We start from the raw sequence: 17296 nt of genomic DNA, 5'->3' as shown, positions 1-17296 counted from the left end.
GACTGCAGTCTCCTGGGGTGTCGCAATTCCAGTTGTCCTTACTGCAGGCGCCTTCACAGCAACCCGGAAATCTGTCTGCACTGCCCAAGGGTGCCAAGAAAAAGCAGCTCACTTTCTTATCACGAAAGCATTGCACAGTCCTAGTAGGAAAGGAAGGGCAGGCGATTTGGAAACAAATTAGCTTCAAAGACCAAAAAGGATTCAGAATTCCTCATCTCTTACAGGGCTCGTAGCATCTTAGTGTGGATCTCCTAGACTTTTGAACACAGTGGGATCCTGTTATCTGTACTACTTTTTTTCCATTAAGTTTTTTTACTGTATTGATTGTGGTGTCAGAACTTGAACCTAGGACCTCATGCATGGTAGGCAGGTACTCGATCACACAACTCCACAGCCTGCCCCCTCTGTTCCGCTTTCTAACCTGCTTTTCCTAATTCATGAATTGAGAAGCTCCTGAGACACAGAGGCCCACGTCCCTGGTGCAGTGGCAGGTGCTCTGTGTGACGGGGCTGTACCAGAACCCATTTGAGTTATCCTCCCTCCTCCTTTTAAACTTATAAAGTATATTTTTAATTTTAAAACGTCACAGATATATGGACAGTAAATGAAGCTGTCTTGGCCCTGTCCTTACCCTGGGGCGCTTTCTCAGCTGGCACTGGCCCATTTCTGGCCTGCGCTGGCTTCTTTCCCCGGAAAGAGGAACAGTGCGTACTCTGGGCATGTGGCTTGGTTTCCTCCTGTTGGGCTTTTGTTATACCCAAGTACCCTTTGAGTGCAAGGGAAGATGTGTTTAGTGGCTGGGTGGCTTGGGGTTTTTTGTCCAGCCTCATTGTTTAAAACTTCACTAGAGTTTCTGCTGTGGTAAAATTCCTATCAATTTCTTTTTCTTTCTTTTTTTGTTTTGTTTTTTGTTTTACAGGGGATTGAACTCTAGACCAGGCAGCAGCACCACTGAGCTAAATCCCCCTGCCTCAAATCGCTTTCTTTTCTTTTGGGGGGGGTACCAGAGATTGAACTCAGGCAGCAGAACCACTGAGCTAAATCCCCGGCCTCCTATTGCTTTCTTAAGATGCACCATTTTTAAAGTGTCCAATTCACCAGTCTCTAGCACATTCCCAGAATTGTACAACCATCGTTGCTAATTGAAACCCCTGTCCGCATCTCTGAAGGACCTGGTTCCTGTGGCAGTCCCCCCAGGGCCCTCCTGCCTTCTGTCCCTTCACATTTGCATGTTCTGGACACCATGTGAGTGGAAAGCGTTGTGCCTGCGTTTTTCCACAAGTGCTTTGCAGCCATCATTTTGAATCATTGGCTTTGTGGTTAGTTGGTGATAGAGGCTTGGGGCTCAGACTTTCAGGGTGCACACATGGCCTTGGAGCGCATGCCGCAGGCACCTGCTAGTCCTTCAGTGTTCTGGTTTATGGTGTCCGTAAACAGCGGCCTACTGAGCCTGTGCCATTTTGTGAGCAGAGCCTGGATCCGGGGCCCGAGACATCAGGCACCAGGCCCCTTTGGATTATGAGTTGTAGCCAGGCATGGGGAGAGAAGGGGACAGGCCCGAGGGTCTCCTTTGTGCTCTTGCTGTGACCTGCCAGGGAGATGTGACCTCATGCCGTCTTCCCTGTGACCCTGGCTGGCTCTACCCGAACACGTGTACTGTCCTTTCTCTGTGCCAGTGCTTGGTGGCATCCTTCTAGCAGCCCATGGTCCTTTGTCCTGCATCCTGGCTGTGACCTGGCAGGTGGCCCAGACACTGGAGTAGTGTGACAGTGGCCGCCACCCATAAGGCAGTGCACACACTAGGTTGGGTCCTTCTTCATCCAGTCCTGCAGAACCGCTGGTGTGGGGAGTTACTGTTCCTACTTGCTAGTTGAGGAATAATGAATCCCTAGCACATTTACTCGGCTGGGAGGTGCCCCTGGGTTTACCCAACCCAGAACTCGTCTCCTTGCTTCTTCACCTCCGGGTCCTGCCTGAGAGCCTTATCATGGGATGCAGATACTGCACAAACATGCAGCTCAAGTGCAAGCTTTTTGTTGAACTATAACATCAACAGAGAACTGAGCTTCCTTAGCGCCCCAGTGGGTGATTCAGGCCACATGAACAGGTAACTCACCGTCAGCTCCGCGACCAGGTCATCCCTGCCTGTCCCTTCCCTCAGGAGTAGCCGCCATCCTGACCTCTGTCCAGAGGTCGGTTCTCTGGTCTGAAGGTCATGTAACACACTCGTGCCCATGTGTTCTCGCCAGCTTCCCTCGCCCAGTGCCATGTTGCACAATTCCGTCCTGGTGGTGCAAGTCCTGGTGGCTCAGCCCTTCCGCATGCATTCAGTGTGGCCCCAGGGCCGAGGGTACCTTCCTGCACAGCATGTCTCCGGGGCCTGGATGTGAACGTGCACTTTGGGGATGCCAGGGAGAGTTGCTGGGTTCTAGGATCAGCTCAGGTCCTGCCCTAAAAGACCCTGCTGCACAGTGTTCCAGGGTAGCTGTGCCTGTCCCACTGCGCAGGCAGGGGCCCATTTGCCCCATGGCTTCGCCCACCTGTGCTGTGCCAGCCTCGCCCACGTCAGCCATTCTGCTGGGTACATAACCTATCTCACTGCACTCTAAACTTCCCTTTCTCTGGGAACTAAGACTGTCGACAGCCTTCCCAGGCATTCTCTGTGCATTTAGAGACCCTCCTTAAGAAAGTACCTGTCAAAGCCGAACAGTTTCTGTTGGCTTATAAGTCTTCTTCTGATTGACTTGTAGAGATTTCTTGTTTTCCGGCCCCTCTGGAACACTGCATGGCACGGGCTTTTAGGGTCAGACCTGAGCTGACCCATACATGTATGTTGAAGATTTCTTCTCCCGTGCTGTGGCTTGCCTTTTGTTCCCTCAATAGTGGCTTGCTTTTTTTGTTGCGACTGTATCTTGCTATGTAGTTTAGGCTGACCTTGAACTTGCTTTGTAGCCAAGGCTGCCATCAAACTCACAAACCTCCTGCCTCAGCCTCCCAAGTGCTAGTATTACTGGCAGGTGCCACCATACCTGGCTTAAATGGAAGCAACCACAGTTTAGTGTTCAGACTTGTCCTTTGATTTAGAGTGGCCTTGTTTCCGATATACTAATGATTTGCCATCAGAGAAAGATGTTTCCCACCGTGCTACCTCAGGCCAGGATTTGGCCCTGTCCAGTGTGTGCCCTTGATAACCCATTGGGCTTGATATAGTGGCCTTGCACCCTGCAGCAGGGGCAGAGGGAAGAGAAGGGGAGTAAAGTGAGGTCAGAGGACCTGATCAGTCCCCATCGATCCTGAGCTGATGTGCTAGGCTCTGCCCTGGAAGGGACTCATCCAAGGCAGGGCTTTGGAAAGTGCTCTCAGCACAGAGAAAGGGGACTGGAGGGATCTCAGGAAAGAAGCCCAGGGAGCTGATGGGGAACAGGGCCTGATGGCAGAATCAGGGTCTGACAGGTAAGGAAGATGGAGCTGGAGCCAGAAGGCCTTAACGTTCAGCCCCACGGACTGTCACACAGGGAGGGGAATGATCAGTGAGGCTGTTGTCAGATTCTGGAAGGACTTGTGTACCCCGTTCTGTGGGAGCCATCGTAGGCTTTAGAGTAGGGGAAGGCAGGAGCAAGACTCCTCGTGGCTGTGTAGGCAGGGATTGGGGGAGGTGTTGCAGGTGGAGGTGAGGTTGGGCCGAGGGTCTGTTTGGCTGTGCACCGAAGGAAGAGGGGCACCCCAACCTTGACACTTATTTGAGGGAAGCAGGTTCTCATGTGCCTGAGGACGGGAGCTCTTGGCTTTGCAGGGTCTCGATATTGCAAGAGGGAGTCCCGGTGCTGGGCCAGAAGTCAGGCATTGGCTTAGCCACTGGGCAGTGGCACAGGCATGGCAGGAATGGCCCCACCATGCTGCTGTGGGACCCCTGCAGCCCACACCCATCGGACACTTGTTTTGCAGGACCACCTCTGTCAAAGAGAGCAGCTTCGTGGAAAAGATGAAGAAGACGGTGAGTTCTGTTTCCACTCTTTGAGGAAGTCCCGGGTGGGCTGTGGAGGCAGCAGGGCTGCTGGGCCCGGCCCGCTGTGCGCCTGGGCCTCCTCAGACCCAACGCCTCTGCTTTCTCTGAGAATGCTGTATTCGGGTTTTATGAACCTCTACTTTTTGAGAAAACCAAAGCATTAGAATAGGCGCTGCTTTTGTCAAGAGTTTTAGACTAAAATGACATCTCAGCTTGGCTCTGATGTTTTTTCTTATAAGTGGGAGTAAGTAGATTTTCATAATTTAAATCTTTTTCTTTTTTGAAAGATTTTTTTTCTCCATTTTTTGTTAAGATTGACCTTTCCCAAGGAACTCCTTAAGATGAACCCCTTGACTGTGGTGTGAGTTGAAAGGGTTTTGTCTGATAGTAACAGTCACACAGGCAACTTTATTCTTTTTATGACTTCTGTGTCATAATTAGAGAGGCCTTCCCCACACCAAAGAGATAAAGGTATTCATCCATTTTTCTTACAGTGCTTCTATGGTTTTTCATATCTGAAATTCCATGTATTGGGAATCAATTCTGCTATAAGACATGAAGTATAGATACAGTTAACATTGATACTGAGGATTGAACCTAGGGCCTTTGCACTGAGCTATATTTCTGGCTCTTTTTATTTTGTATTTAAAACAAGGTCTCACTAAGCTGCCCAGGTGAGACTTGGAGTCTTCCTGCCTCAGCCTTCCAAAGCGGCCAGTCTACTTTTCCACACCAGTTGACTAAAATAACCATGTAATAGAACTCATCTGCCCTGCACCCTGGCTTGAAATGCCTCCTTTATCATACACGTAATTCCCATATATGCTTGGATCTATTTTTTTATTTCCGTGATTTAGCAGTCTATTTACAGCACCATCTGGTTTACAATTGAAGTTTTATACTTTGACAATCTTGTAATGCTGGATCCTGTCCATCCACCCCATTACTGTTATTTTTCAGTTTACTGGATATATTTCATGTGTATTTATTTATTTGAAGTAATAGTTTATTGAGATATAATTTATATACCATATAGTTTATCCATTTTGAAGTCTGTACCTCAGAGTTTTTTAGTATGTTCAGTTTTCAACAGTTACCACAGGGCCAGGGGTTTAGCTCAGTGGTTCCACTGCCTGCCTTGCAAGTGCAGGACCCGAGTTCAATCCCCAGTACCAAACAACAACAACAACAAAAAAAAACAGTTACCACAGTTAATGTATTGTTTCATACTGGGTGCTGGGTATCAACCTGAGGCCTCGTCCCTGGCCTGTAAGTAACCACGGTGATTGGGATTTAATATGGTGTGTAGGACGCTGTGCTGCATATGCCACACCATTCTGAACAGGGCACCTGAGTGGCTGTGGAGTGTGGCATCCACGTGGAGGACCTGGAACCCACGCCCCTCTGTCCTCTCTCCTCTCCACACTCACACACACCAGATGACACTACTCATAATTTGGGGTGACCTTCCTTTTTTACTTAACATTACATTGTGGTTTTCCCATGTTATTTAAAAATGTGTCAGAAGTACAATCTTGAGCAGTATGTGCGTGTGTGCCCTTCACCACAACAATGGCTGACAATGAGATGCCACCCCAGAGTGACTTGGACAGGACTGGAGGCTGAGGTCCTGCCAGGGTCAGGACTGCATCATCCGCCACTCAGCCTGGTATCTGTCTTCTCTAGGGGAGGAACATCATCGTGTTCTATGGCTCCCAGACGGGGACCGCCGAGGAGTTCGCCAACCGCCTGTCCAAAGACGCCCACCGCTATGGCATGCGGGGCATGGCGGCGGACCCCGAGGAGTATGACCTGGTAAGCGCCGGCCCCGCCAGCAGGAAGGAAAGTCCTTCCACTCTGGGCTGTGGAGAGGCGCAAGGGTGGAACTCACCAAAAGGGACAGACAGGAACAGGTGTCTGCAGTTACTGGTCTGGCAGCTGCTGCCCAGGCCCAGCTAGGCCAGCCATGCACACTTGGGCACCTGCCCCAGCACTGCATGTGCCCAGCCTTCAGGGGCTCCCTGCTGCAGCCCTGACTACCCCTACCCACCAGGTATCAGGTGGGGTCATCTCCAAGAACCCTCCAGGTGGCCTGGTGCCAGGCTGTTGTGAACTAGTGGAGCGGGAGGGGCACAGGAGCTAAGGGGAGAGTGTGGCACGGGAGGGGCTGGGAGAACCGGAGAATCGAGCCCGTTTGGGGCTGAGGATTCTCCCCACCTCTCAGCCGTCTCCATACATTGTTCCCTTGGGGCCCTCAAGGACAGAGTTCCAACCCAGCCACATCCCTGAGGGCCGGGGTTGGAGGGGGTCCTCCCCCCAACACCGTGTGACTCTGCATAGCACAGGGAACTGCCAGCTGCCTGCTCTCCCATTTCCTGGGCTAGGGGGGCTGGCAAGAGAGCACCAGTCCCAGATGAGGCAGCGGGCAGGGAAGGGCATCTGACTCTTAGGCGTGGCTGGCAGAAGGCCCTCTAGCCTGTCATCGCAGGGCCAGCTGCAGGTACTTTCCTGCAGCCCCAGCCCAAGCCTAAGCTCACCCCACAGGTGTACCTTCCCACCATTCCCTCCCACACTCCTGCCGTCTCCACCTCCAGGCCTCCTCTGAGGTTGAGACTCGGGCATGCACCCCCACATCCACTGATCCCCACGGGAAGACCCCCGCCCACCTGACAGATGCCTCACTGCTGCTCACCTGGCCCAGTGCCAGCCCGAGCCATCCCCAACCCTCAGTGCTCCTCTCAGACAGTTGTCCCCGACATCTGGCTGGAAGCTGCCTTGAGCTGGGCTGGCCTTGCCACCCGCGCTGCAGCTGTTTCCCTGGCACCACTGAGGGCCTGTCCCAGCACAGGCGGTCATGGTGGCATCGCCCCTTCCTGTCCCTCCAGGCCGACCTGAGCAGCTTGACTGAGATAGACAACTCTCTGGTGATTTTCTGCATGGCCACTTACGGTGAGGGGGACCCCACCGACAACGCCCAGGACTTCTATGACTGGCTGCAGGAGACAGACGTGGACCTCTCCGGTATCAAGTACTCGGTGAGTCTCCCACAACCTCCCATGGGTTCACGGTGGCCTGCACAGCTCACCTGTACCCCAGCTCTCCATGCCCACAGGGGCACCCTCCTGCTGCTTCCCCCATAGCTTCTCCCAGGGCAGAGGGGGCCAGGGGACACGCTGCTTGTGTCCTGACCTCTTTTGCACTGGGCCCCAGCCCCAGGGGACCTGAGTTCCTGGAGGCAAAGGCCAGGAAGGTGTGGCGGGCTGATGGAGACGCACAGGCCCGGGTGGGCGTGGTGCGCTGCCTCTTGGAATTGAGGCTGCAAGGACAGCTGTGGAGAGGGCCACCTGTGGGCTGCAGGCCCCTCGGGAGCCAGAGGTGACTCAATGTTGTTATAGTGCCAGGTGCTTGGTGGGTGCAGAGGCCTCTAGGGGCTGCCCAGGGGCTCAGCCAGTTCTGTTGGGCACCGCACATATCAGGTCCCTCTGGGAGGCCAGAGCCCAGGCCCAGGCCCAGAGCCACCCCTGTCCTCTCAGGTGTTCGGCCTGGGGAACAAGACCTATGAGCACTTCAACGCCATGGGCAAGTACGTGGACCAGCGGCTGGAGCAGCTTGGAGCACAGCGCATCTTCGAGCTGGGCCAGGGCGATGACGATGGGAAGTGAGTGTCCCACGCAGCTGCCCGCCCACCCAGCCTGCACCACAAGGGGTGGGGGAGCCACAGGGATGAGTGCGTGTGGGACCAAGGCGGGGCACAAACCTCTAGGCCGGAACTCAGACGAGCAGGTCTGCCTCATCCCCACATCCTCTACTGCCAGCCTATCAGACCTGGCAGCCCCTGTGGTTGGCATAGGTGCCGGGTGGCCCCAGGAGAATAAGCCCAGGCACACTGGGGGTGGGTCGGGGCCAGGGCATCCCAGGGAGAAGGTCCAAGCTGACCTGGCCCTGGCTCATCCTCCCCTCGCCGCAGCTTGGAGGAGGACTTCATCACGTGGCGAGAACAGTTCTGGCCGGCTGTGTGTGAGTTCTTCGGGGTGGAGGCCACTGGAGAGGAGTCCAGGTGAGTGGGGAGGCCTTGGGGTGCCCAGCAGCCATCCAAAGCGGGGTCTGGAATGGGGTGGCACTGGGGATACGGTGAGGAAGGTCAGCAGAAGCTGAGTCACAGGGTCCCAGGGGCCTCAGGGTGCCAGGAGCCAGGGCAAGGTCTTCCACTCCTGCCCACAGTCACCAGTACAGCACAACTGTCCTCACACGTATGCTGCAAGGTCCCCCTGCAGCTTCCCCGGCCCTCTATCCTCTATCCTCGGTCTCTCTTCCGCAGCATTCGACAGTATGAGCTCGTGGTCCACACGGACATCGACAAGGCCAAGGTGTACACAGGCGAGATGGGCCGTCTGAAGAGCTATGAGAACCAGAAACCGTGAGTAGGGGAGGCAGGTGGGGCCCGTGGCCTTGTGGTCCCTGGTGCCCTCACACCTCAGGCAGCTGGGTAGCCCACTGCAGGGGTAAAGGTGGCACCTATGTTTTCATGTCTGCTGCCCAGGAGGACATGAGGCCCAACACAGAGAGGAACTGCCCGAGAGGTGGCTGCTGCAGCCAGGACTCCAGGGGCCCCTGCCTTGGTGAAGCCAGCAGGGCAGAGTCTGGGGAGAGTTACCCCTACTCAGGAGGGCAGATAGTCTATTGAGGAAGGACCCTGTTTAGTACGGCGTCCCCAGCTCTGGGCCACCCTGTGTGCAGAGTGTGGTGTCTCTCACAGCTGTTCTAGGGCTTGGCCTGTTTCCTCTGAGTGGGGACGCTAGCCCCAACTCTGCCCTCTTTCATCCCTTGTCAGCAGTACTGACTAGCTGGGGCTGAAAAGCCCTTGACATAACTGGTGAGGTTTCTTGGAGGCCTAGAGGGACCCCCAGCCAACTCTGGTTCCATGTTCCCCGTAACCAGAAGGTCCCCTGGGGACAGAGAGATTCAGATCAGAGTCCTGGCCAGTCATGGAGCTTCTCTTTTCCCTACCCAGCCCCTTTGATGCCAAGAATCCGTTCTTGGCTGCGGTCACCACTAATCGGAAACTGAACCAGGGTACTGAGCGACACCTCATGCACCTAGAATTAGACATCTCAGACTCCAAAATCAGGTACCTGCGGCCTCATGCCTCCCCAGCCCTTCTCCCCAGCACGCCTATCTGGGTGCAGAGCCCTCCTGAGTTTATGTCTCCCTCCAGGTATGAATCTGGGGACCATGTGGCCGTCTACCCAGCCAACGACTCCAGCCTTGTCAACCAGCTTGGGAAGATCCTGGGTGCCGACCTGGATGTTGTTATGTCCCTGAAAAACCTAGACGGTGAGTGTTGGAATCGAAGCCCTGAGGCTGCACCCCCATGGCTGTCACAGCTCGAAGAGGGTACTTGAGCTCCTTGAAGCAGCAGGCAGGTGCCCAGTGACAGGAGCCTGGGCCCTGGGCTTGAGCCTGTGGCTCCACAACTGCCCATTGCTCCCCTGCTCCTAGTCCCTGATTCCTTGCTGCTAAAGGCAGGGGCTGGAAACCCCCAGCCACCCTTCTGGGTCCCTTCAGGCACCAAGAAGCATTAGGCATGGGGCCGCCTAGCCCCAGCTTGCTGTGAACCCTGCCGCCCCCATCCTGGCCCTGGCCCTGGCTCTGGCTCTGCTCACTAAGCCTTCATGGCCCACACCGGGGCTGTCCCATCTGTCCCATGTCAGGATCAGCTCCCCCAGTGCACGGGGAAAGGAGCCCTTTTCTCAAACCCCACAAGGCACCACATGCCCTCTGCTTCCACTGAGGCACCTCTCTGCTTGGCTTGATCCCCGACAAGGACTTCCTGTGTAAGAAGCCCAGGGCTTTGTGCAGGGCCAGCTGCTCACCCAGCTATCTCCCTTCCCACAGAGGAGTCCAACAAGAAGCACCCGTTCCCCTGCCCCACCACCTACCGCACGGCTCTCACCTACTACCTGGACATCACCAACCCTCCCCGCACCAACGTGCTGTATGAGCTGGCGCAGTATGCCTCTGAGCCCTCCGAGCAGGAACAGCTGCGCAAGATGGCCTCGTCCTCAGGCGAGGGCAAGGTGAGCCTGTGCCCCACCACAGCTGCAGCTCGCCCTGGCCCCGGCCCCGGCCCCATGCGCACACTTTCCGGGTCCCCTGTCTTCGTCAGGAGCTGTACCTGAGCTGGGTGGTGGAGGCCCGGAGGCACATCCTGGCCATCCTGCAGGACTACCCATCCCTGCGGCCGCCCATCGACCACCTGTGTGAGCTGCTGCCACGGCTGCAGGCCCGCTACTACTCCATCGCCTCCTCTTCTAAGGTGAGGGCCGCCGGGGGATAGGTGGGCAGGAGCCACGGGGACACAGATCGAGTGACCAGGCCTCCCCCCACAGGTCCACCCCAACTCTGTGCACATCTGTGCTGTGGTGGTGGAGTATGAGACCAAGTCAGGCCGGATCAACAAGGGCGTGGCCACCAGCTGGCTGCAGGCCAAGGATCCGGCCGGGGACAATGGCCGCCGGGCCCTGGTGCCCATGTTTGTGCGCAAGTCCCAGTTCCGCCTGCCCTTCAAGTCCACCACGCCGGTCATTATGGTGGGCCCTGGCACTGGGGTTGCCCCCTTCATAGGCTTCATCCAGGAGCGGGCCTGGCTGCAGCAGCAGGGTAAGTGAGGGAAGACGTGGGAGGACGGGACAGGGCACGGGCGAGGGAGTCCAGCTCACCCCACCCACTGCTCCCAGGCAAGGAGATTGGGGAGACACTGCTGTACTATGGCTGCCGCCGCTCTGATGAGGACTACCTGTACCGAGAGGAGCTGGCCCAGTTCCACAAGGATGGCGCCCTCTCCGGGCTCAACGTGGCCTTCTCCCGGGAGCAGGCTCACAAGGTGAGGTGGGGGCAGGTGGGTGTGGGGCTGCCAAGGGCCAGAGCCAGGCGCCTGGGCCCTCACCGGCCGCCTTCCGCCCCAGATCTATGTGCAGCACTTGCTGAAGAGGGACAAGGAGCACCTGTGGAAGCTGATCCACGAGGGTGGTGCCCACATCTACGTCTGTGGGTGAGTGGGGAGGCCGGGTGCCAGGCTTCCCGCTCTCAGGGTGACCCATGCCCACCCTGACCACCATCTCGGTGAGTGGGGAGGCCGGGTGCCAGGCTTCCCGCTCTCAGGGTGACCCATGCCCACCCTGACCGCCATCTGCCTGCCCCCAGGGACGCACGTAACATGGCCAGGGATGTGCAGAACACCTTCTGCGACATCGCGGCTGAGCTTGGAGCCATGGAGCATGCCCAGGCGGTGGACTATGTCAAGAAGCTGATGACAAAGGGCCGCTACTCCCTGGATGTGTGGAGCTAGGAGCCACCTCACACCTCCCTGCACACCAGACTCCGCCCACCTGTGATCTGTCCTCACTCCCTCCTCCAGCTCCTGGTGGCTCCTGCTCGGCCTGGCCTGGGGCCGGGCCCACGATAGAGACTCTTTCAGGCCTGAGAGGCATCCCCCCGCCCGAGCCAAGGTGGCCTCCGCACAGGCAGCCCGCCACAGGACAAGGGGTGTGGGGCCTACACGTGGTGACACCATGGGCCTTGGCAGCTGTACAGAAGGGGCTGTTTGCAGCTGAGCTGGGGCTTGGCTCCACCACTTGATTTTGAATGTGTAAATAATTTTAAATAATCTCTGGCCCTTGGAATAAAATTGTTTTCTGTATTTGCCCCATACTGCTTGAGCAGACTCGGGGCCCCTGCCCAAATCTACTTCCTCAGACCCCTAGAGACCCACAGCTCACAAGCCCCAAGAACCTGTGCCATGCAGGAGACACCAGCCCCCCACCCCCAGGAGAAATAACCAACGGGGGGCTACTCCATGCCTCTCTTCCTTTATTGAGGCTGCCCCGCCCAGTTCCTGCAGGCCCTGGCCAAGCCCAGATCTTCCTCAGGGCCCACAGAGCCCACAAAGCCCAGGGTAACTGACCCTCCTCGCCACTTGGGGGCGCCACCCAGCCTTCCCGCCACACCCAGGGTCAAAGGCCCCTTTGGGGCCAAGGGCAAAGGCCCTGCTCATTCCTTCTTGCCCCCATGCCGCTGGCTGTGGAACTTCTGATGCACAACCCGCAGGGTGGTGAAGAAATTGCCAAGGAACAGGAGGAGGAAGGGGAAGCCGCACATGAGCACCTGTGGGGAGCCAGGGTTAGGGCAGGGCCAGGTGGAGCAGATCCAGCCAGGTGCCCTCTGCCCGTCCAGCCTGGTTTACCTGCCACTCCTTACACTGGGGGTCCCGGGCCAGGTTAAACAATGTCAGCGCGTTAAAAAGCTGCCAGAACTGCGAGGACAGGAGACTTTCGTCAGTGGACCCAGTCCCTGCTCAAGCCCAGGGCCAGAGCAGGGGACAGTGACACAGGTGTGACTTACATGTCCAAAGAAGAGGAAAGGCAGCAGGAAGGTGAGGCCCCGCCACATCCAGGACTGGAAGCCCTCTGCGGACAGAGTAACCAGGGACACAGTCACTGGGGCCCGAGCAGAGGGAGGGGCAGCTGCCCCCGGCACCCCCCAGGCCTGGGCGACTCACCCACCGTGAGGTCCATGGTGTGCCGCTCGCCCAGGGCGCGCAGGCGGTACAGACAGCCACTTTGGTAGTAATACTGCAGGAACTGCACGAAGCCTGGGGCAGGTGCATTAGCTGGTTTCGGGGCTGTTCCTGTCCCTGTCGCCCTCCCACACCCGGGTGAAGCCAGAACTCCCATGGAAGCTGGGACACTCACTCTGGTACATGGAGAAGGACAGGAACTGGTTCCGGAACTTCTGGTACATGAGCCCATCAGGCCTGAGGGGCACATGGAGGGAAGGAGGTGTGGGCACCCAGGACGCTGGCTCCTGCCCTGTCCGCTCCCAGCAGCCCAGACCCTGCCACTCACCAAGTCAGCATGACCCCCGACAGGAATGTGGACACGTAGTGATGGAAAACCCACCAGCCTTTGATCCTGCATGAGGAAGCCGCTGTTGCTCAGTCCACTTGTGGGACAGCGAGACCCCCGCAGTGGGAGAACCCAGCACCTAGGCCCCACCGCTCGCGCACCGGGAGCCGTTGTTGATGAGGATGCTCTCACGGATGGTCAGTGTGCAGTAGTACCAGACCAGCAGGAAGTTGAAGGCTGCATCCGTCACCCTGGGGAGGGGGACACAGGGTTGGTGACAGGATGTGGGAGGGCACAGGGTCAAGCCCAGCAGCAAGACACCCACCTGGAGTTGAACAGGAAGCGGCAGCTGAAGGAGATGAGGATGAGGATGATAGTGAGGTACAGCTTGAACTTCTCGTACTCGTCCTTGTAGGCAAACCTGGGGGCGCAGGCTCGTGGGCCGGGCCGGGCTGGGCTGCCTGGGGTGACATTCCCACACCACCGACCCAGGAGAACACAGGCCCCGAGCCCCAAGGCTGAGCCAAGGGAAGGTGAGGCAGAGAGGGGTGGGGAGCCTGGGTAGACCCAGCCTGAAACAATGCATACTTGGCCTGCTTGCTCAACAGCGTCACATTGACGTTCCCCAGAACCAGGCTCAGGTACAACCTAGGGGACAGAGACAGGCTGAGAAGAGACACAGAGTGCCTCCCAAGTATCTTCCCACACCCCGGGTGCAGGGTCCTGAGCTTAGGGGTGCACAGTCCAGCCCCACCTAGTGCCCAGCCTCTCTCCGTGTCTGCTCTGACCAGGCTCTTGACCAGGCTGAGCCAAGTCTTGCCCAGGGCTTCCCCACCCTGGCATCTCAGGAGAAGCCTGGCTCTCCTGTCCCCACATCCTGGGTCATTCATGGGGTCTGGTCAGGGGCAATTACCTTCTGTCACTACCCCACATTCCTTGCCACCTCGACTCCAGGTACCGCAGCCTTGAGTCTACTTGGGTGCCTCACACTCACAGCCATACCTCAGATCTCTGTCCAGCCCAGAGCTCCCACAGAAATTTGGGGCTCTGGCTGCTGGGACCCCACATGCCAAGCCTTTTTGCCCACCCAAGAACCTTCCCCCCTAAGGGAATCCCAGCCCTCACCCTGCCCTGTGCTCTCTGACCCAGTTCTCCTTGCTGAAGCCGTCCCCAACCCTCTCACAGCACAGCCACTTCCCAGCCAATCCCTTTAATCCCATCCTCCCCACATTTCCATCACTCCCACAGCCACGCCTGCCTCGTCCTCTGCTAGAGAAACTCCAAGGCCTGACAGCAAAGTTACATTTCCCAAGTAGTGGCCCCCAACACATGGCCCTGTGCACACTCTGGCCCCAGGGAGGGAGCCCCGGCAGGGACTGAGACTGCAAAGGTGATCACAGGGCTCTGATTCCACCACAACCAGTGAGGGTGAGAGCCTCTCCCAGCACAGTGCCCCCCACAGGCCCAGCCTCCATCCCCAGGCTGCTGCTGTGTCACCACGAGGCAAGGCTTCCTCACTGTTCCCAGCAGCGGCCTCAGATGCACCCAGACCCTCTGCAATGTTCCTCTACCACCAGCCTCAGCCTGGCAGCGGCATCGTTCTGTCTCCTCACCATCCCCACGTCTCCAAGCCTCTGCTTAGTGCACCTGCCCTCCATCTCCCCAGGGCCTCCCTCTGTCACCCACTGCCCCTGCCTGGTCCCTCCTCTCAGCCTTTCCTCCCTGCAAGGTAACACACAGACCCAAGCAAAAGCTGCCCTGACCCAGTACTAACTTCCAACGACTACTTTGTAACTACTTCTCTTTCTGTGTACAGCCAGGCTTCTGAAGAGCTGCACAAAATTGGCTGTGTCCCCTCAGCTCCTCCATCAGCCCAAATACCTACTTCCCCTAATGGTCCTCAAGGTTCCCTGACTCTGGAAAGTGACCCCTCTCTGGTAGCACTAAGGCCCCTACACTGGGCCATCTGACCCCAGCTATGGATCCTCTTTCTTCCTTGCCTTCCAGAAATGCTCTCTCTCCAGTCTTGCAGCCTGAAGGCTCCTTTTGGGAGTTCTGCTCAGCTTGAGGCTGTGCTGTCCCCTGTCCACCCTCCTGGGAGGGTAGCTGGCTTTCCCAAGTGCACATCTGACCACAAGCTCTGGGACCTCTCTGGTCTCATCACCCCCCTCACCTCCCAGCTGCATCCTGTGCAGTCACACTCTGTTACTTTGCCCACCTCTGTCTAGCTCGCTCTCTACATCTGAACACAGCTCAACCGCCCCTCAAAGCTTTCTCCAATGTAGGCTGGGTCAGGTGACCGTCAGTGATCACTGCATGACCCACCAGGCTCCCCCACAGTGAGCGGTCAACCAGCCAGGCTGTCCCCACAAAGTTAGAAAACGGAAGCAGCAAGCAGCTTCAGAACGGCTCCCCCAGAAAGCTGTGATAGAGCGCGGAGGGGGGTCTCACCCATTCTTCTTGGGCAAGTAGGCCTCCATGTCAAAGAAGACGCCTTGCCGCTCCTTCATCTGGTTCTCCAGTTCCTGCGCAGCCTCTGTGGCCTCTGCTGGGAGGGAGGCTTTGCATCTGCAGGTGGGGCAGAAGGTCAGGGCAGGGGGGTCAGCAGGCACACTGGACCCCATGGCACAGAAGGGCACAGGAGGCCCAGAGACAGTAGAGACCATGCCAGGTCACCCCACGAGGCAGCATCCACCTCCCACCCCACACCCAGCAGAGGGCTCCTAACTTCTTCAGCACAAGTGCCAGCTCCTGGAGCCGCTTCTTCTGCCGTGCAATGGAGCTGGTGCAGTTCGTCTGCAGCTTGGTCAGCTCCTCCAGCTTCAGGCGGTACAGTCGGTGGGTCTCCTGAGGCAAGCAGAGAAGGCTCAGGCTGGTGGGAGCTGTGGGCCACAGAAGCTGGCAGGGTGTGAGCTCTAAGAGGAGACCTTACTATGCCCAACAGGGTGCTCTGAGGCTGCTCTTCCCCGCAAGACAGGAGTGGAGCTGGGTGTCTTCCACACATGCCCAGAGGCCCCTGTGGCTTTGCTCCCCAACATCAGGCTGGCTTCATGAAGGTTTCTTAAGTCTAGCCACCTAGCAGTTGTCTCCAACCCTACATAAGCTCTTTGTCCTGAGTCTGGGTTTCAAGCTAGCAAGTCCACCTTTGAGACCAAGCTGGCTGTCTGAAGGGGCCCTTGTCCTCTCAGCTCTCCAAGCCAGCAAGGACAGGAAGCCTAGCTTATCTAAGGTGCTTTCTGCTCAGGCCTCCCTGATGCTTTCTTCCAGGTTAAAGGTCATCAGGCTTCAGCCCCAGCACCTCCTGACCTAAGGCCCATCCCTCTCTCCTCCCCCAGCACCTTTGGCCAGAGGTTTCCCTGAGCACTTTGTCCTGGTAGATGAATCTCATAAAGGCACTGCCTGGAGACTGGACAAGGGGCAGTATGGAGAAATTAAGGCAGAGGCCAAGGCTAGCATAGTGGCAGCCACGCTGGGCAAAGCACTAATGGCAGTGGCTGGGCAGGACCAGGGGGCAGCCATGGAGACATGAAGGGACTGGAACCAGCCCAAGAGAGGCAAAGGTCTAACCAAATCTCCAGTTGGCCTGGGTCTTTTTTTTTTTACTCAAGCCCGGGGCCGCCACACCCCCTCAGATCCCAGCATGTGGCATGTGGCATGTGGCATCTCTCTGCAGACGCGGCCACCACCCTCTCCTTCCTGGAGGAAGTCAGCAGCCTCCTTTCTGGCCCAGGACAGAGCAGCCACGTACAAACCCCATTGAGATAATTCGTGCTACATCTTCCCAGTGGCCTCAGCGACATTTCAATCAGGGGCAGGCCCAGCTCACTCCTCTCCCGACCGTAGCCACCTGGGCCTGTCAAGCCCTCTCTCTCCTGGCAGATACTGTCTTTAAGGGAAAGGCCCGCGCCCCATCCCACCCGGAGCCTTCGCGCAACGCCGCTTTCCACCCCAGGGTGGGGACGCGTATGTGCGGAGTGACTTATGGAAAGCCTTGGGCCGAGCAGCGGCTCTGTTGGGAGCAGATCGTAATGGGGCCAGGGCAGGGTTGGGTGCAAACAGCAAGGGAGTCCCCGGGGCCTCGGCTTCTCTCCAAGGCCCAGAGTGACCGAGGTCAACCAGCACAGTGGGGGGTCCAGCGAAGACGCAGCGGGACGACTGCTGTCGGGACGCTAGGTCACAGGACCCCCGACCCCAGCCTGACCTCTTACTGCCCGACCCTTAAGCCAGGGCTAAAGGGGCATCAGTGCTTGGGCCCAATGGGCGACCGCTGCGGGGCTCACCTGGATGGTCTGGAAGTCCTGCTGCAGATCCTCCCAGTCCCGCAGACAGTCACTCAGCGGTCCCGGGGTCGGGGGCTGCATGGCTGCCGCGCCGCGGGCCGCAGCAG

The 17296-nt window shown here is 57.5% G+C and overlaps 2 protein-coding genes across 10 annotated transcripts in view; one reads left to right on the top strand and one right to left on the bottom strand.

Annotated features, from left to right (window-relative positions):
• LOC104858684 (NADPH--cytochrome P450 reductase) overlaps positions 1-11705 on the top strand; it is a 71414-nt gene extending 59709 nt beyond the window's left edge. For all 4 annotated transcript variants that reach the window (XM_010618985.2, XM_010618984.3, XM_033764882.1 and 1 more), the window contains 14 exons: positions 3946-3994; positions 5693-5821; positions 6892-7041; positions 7540-7664; positions 7974-8063; positions 8325-8423; positions 9018-9134; positions 9222-9340; positions 9902-10083; positions 10173-10322; positions 10396-10666; positions 10744-10889; positions 10972-11057; positions 11210-11705. In XM_010618985.2, coding sequence (XP_010617287.1) covers positions 3946-3994; positions 5693-5821; positions 6892-7041; positions 7540-7664; positions 7974-8063; positions 8325-8423; positions 9018-9134; positions 9222-9340; positions 9902-10083; positions 10173-10322; positions 10396-10666; positions 10744-10889; positions 10972-11057; positions 11210-11354 — 1858 coding nt within the window. In that variant the 3' untranslated portion in view covers positions 11355-11705. The remainder of the gene's footprint in view (positions 1-3945; positions 3995-5692; positions 5822-6891; positions 7042-7539; positions 7665-7973; positions 8064-8324; positions 8424-9017; positions 9135-9221; positions 9341-9901; positions 10084-10172; positions 10323-10395; positions 10667-10743; positions 10890-10971; positions 11058-11209) is intronic.
• Positions 11696-17290, bottom strand: Tmem120a (transmembrane protein 120A). Of its 6 annotated transcripts, none has more exons than XM_033764883.1 (12): positions 17190-17290; positions 15638-15756; positions 15361-15477; positions 13498-13575; positions 13235-13330; positions 13071-13160; positions 12910-12975; positions 12757-12818; positions 12564-12656; positions 12407-12471; positions 12249-12317; positions 11696-12169 (listed from the first exon to the last, which is right to left on the bottom strand). In XM_033764883.1, exons 1-12 carry the CDS (start codon positions 17268-17270, stop codon positions 12056-12058), a joined length of 1050 nt encoding a protein of 349 aa, XP_033620774.1. In that variant the 5' UTR covers positions 17271-17290; the 3' UTR covers positions 11696-12055. The 6 variants fall into 6 exon arrangements, with proteins under 6 accessions (XP_033620774.1, XP_033620775.1, XP_010617290.1 ...); XM_033764884.1 differs by having other exon boundaries at positions 13235-13258; XM_010618988.2 differs by having other exon boundaries at positions 13498-13557.
• Positions 17291-17296: the final 6 nt, after the last annotated feature.

The sequence above is a fragment of the Fukomys damarensis genome, unplaced genomic scaffold (assembly GCF_012274545.1).
Source record: "Fukomys damarensis isolate Sample0158 unplaced genomic scaffold, DMR_v1.0_HiC HiC_scaffold_17, whole genome shotgun sequence".
Classification (NCBI taxonomy): Eukaryota; Metazoa; Chordata; class Mammalia; order Rodentia; family Bathyergidae; genus Fukomys; species Fukomys damarensis.
The sequence above is the reverse complement of the archived record's forward strand: the minus strand, read 5'-3'. Positions and strand labels throughout refer to the sequence as shown.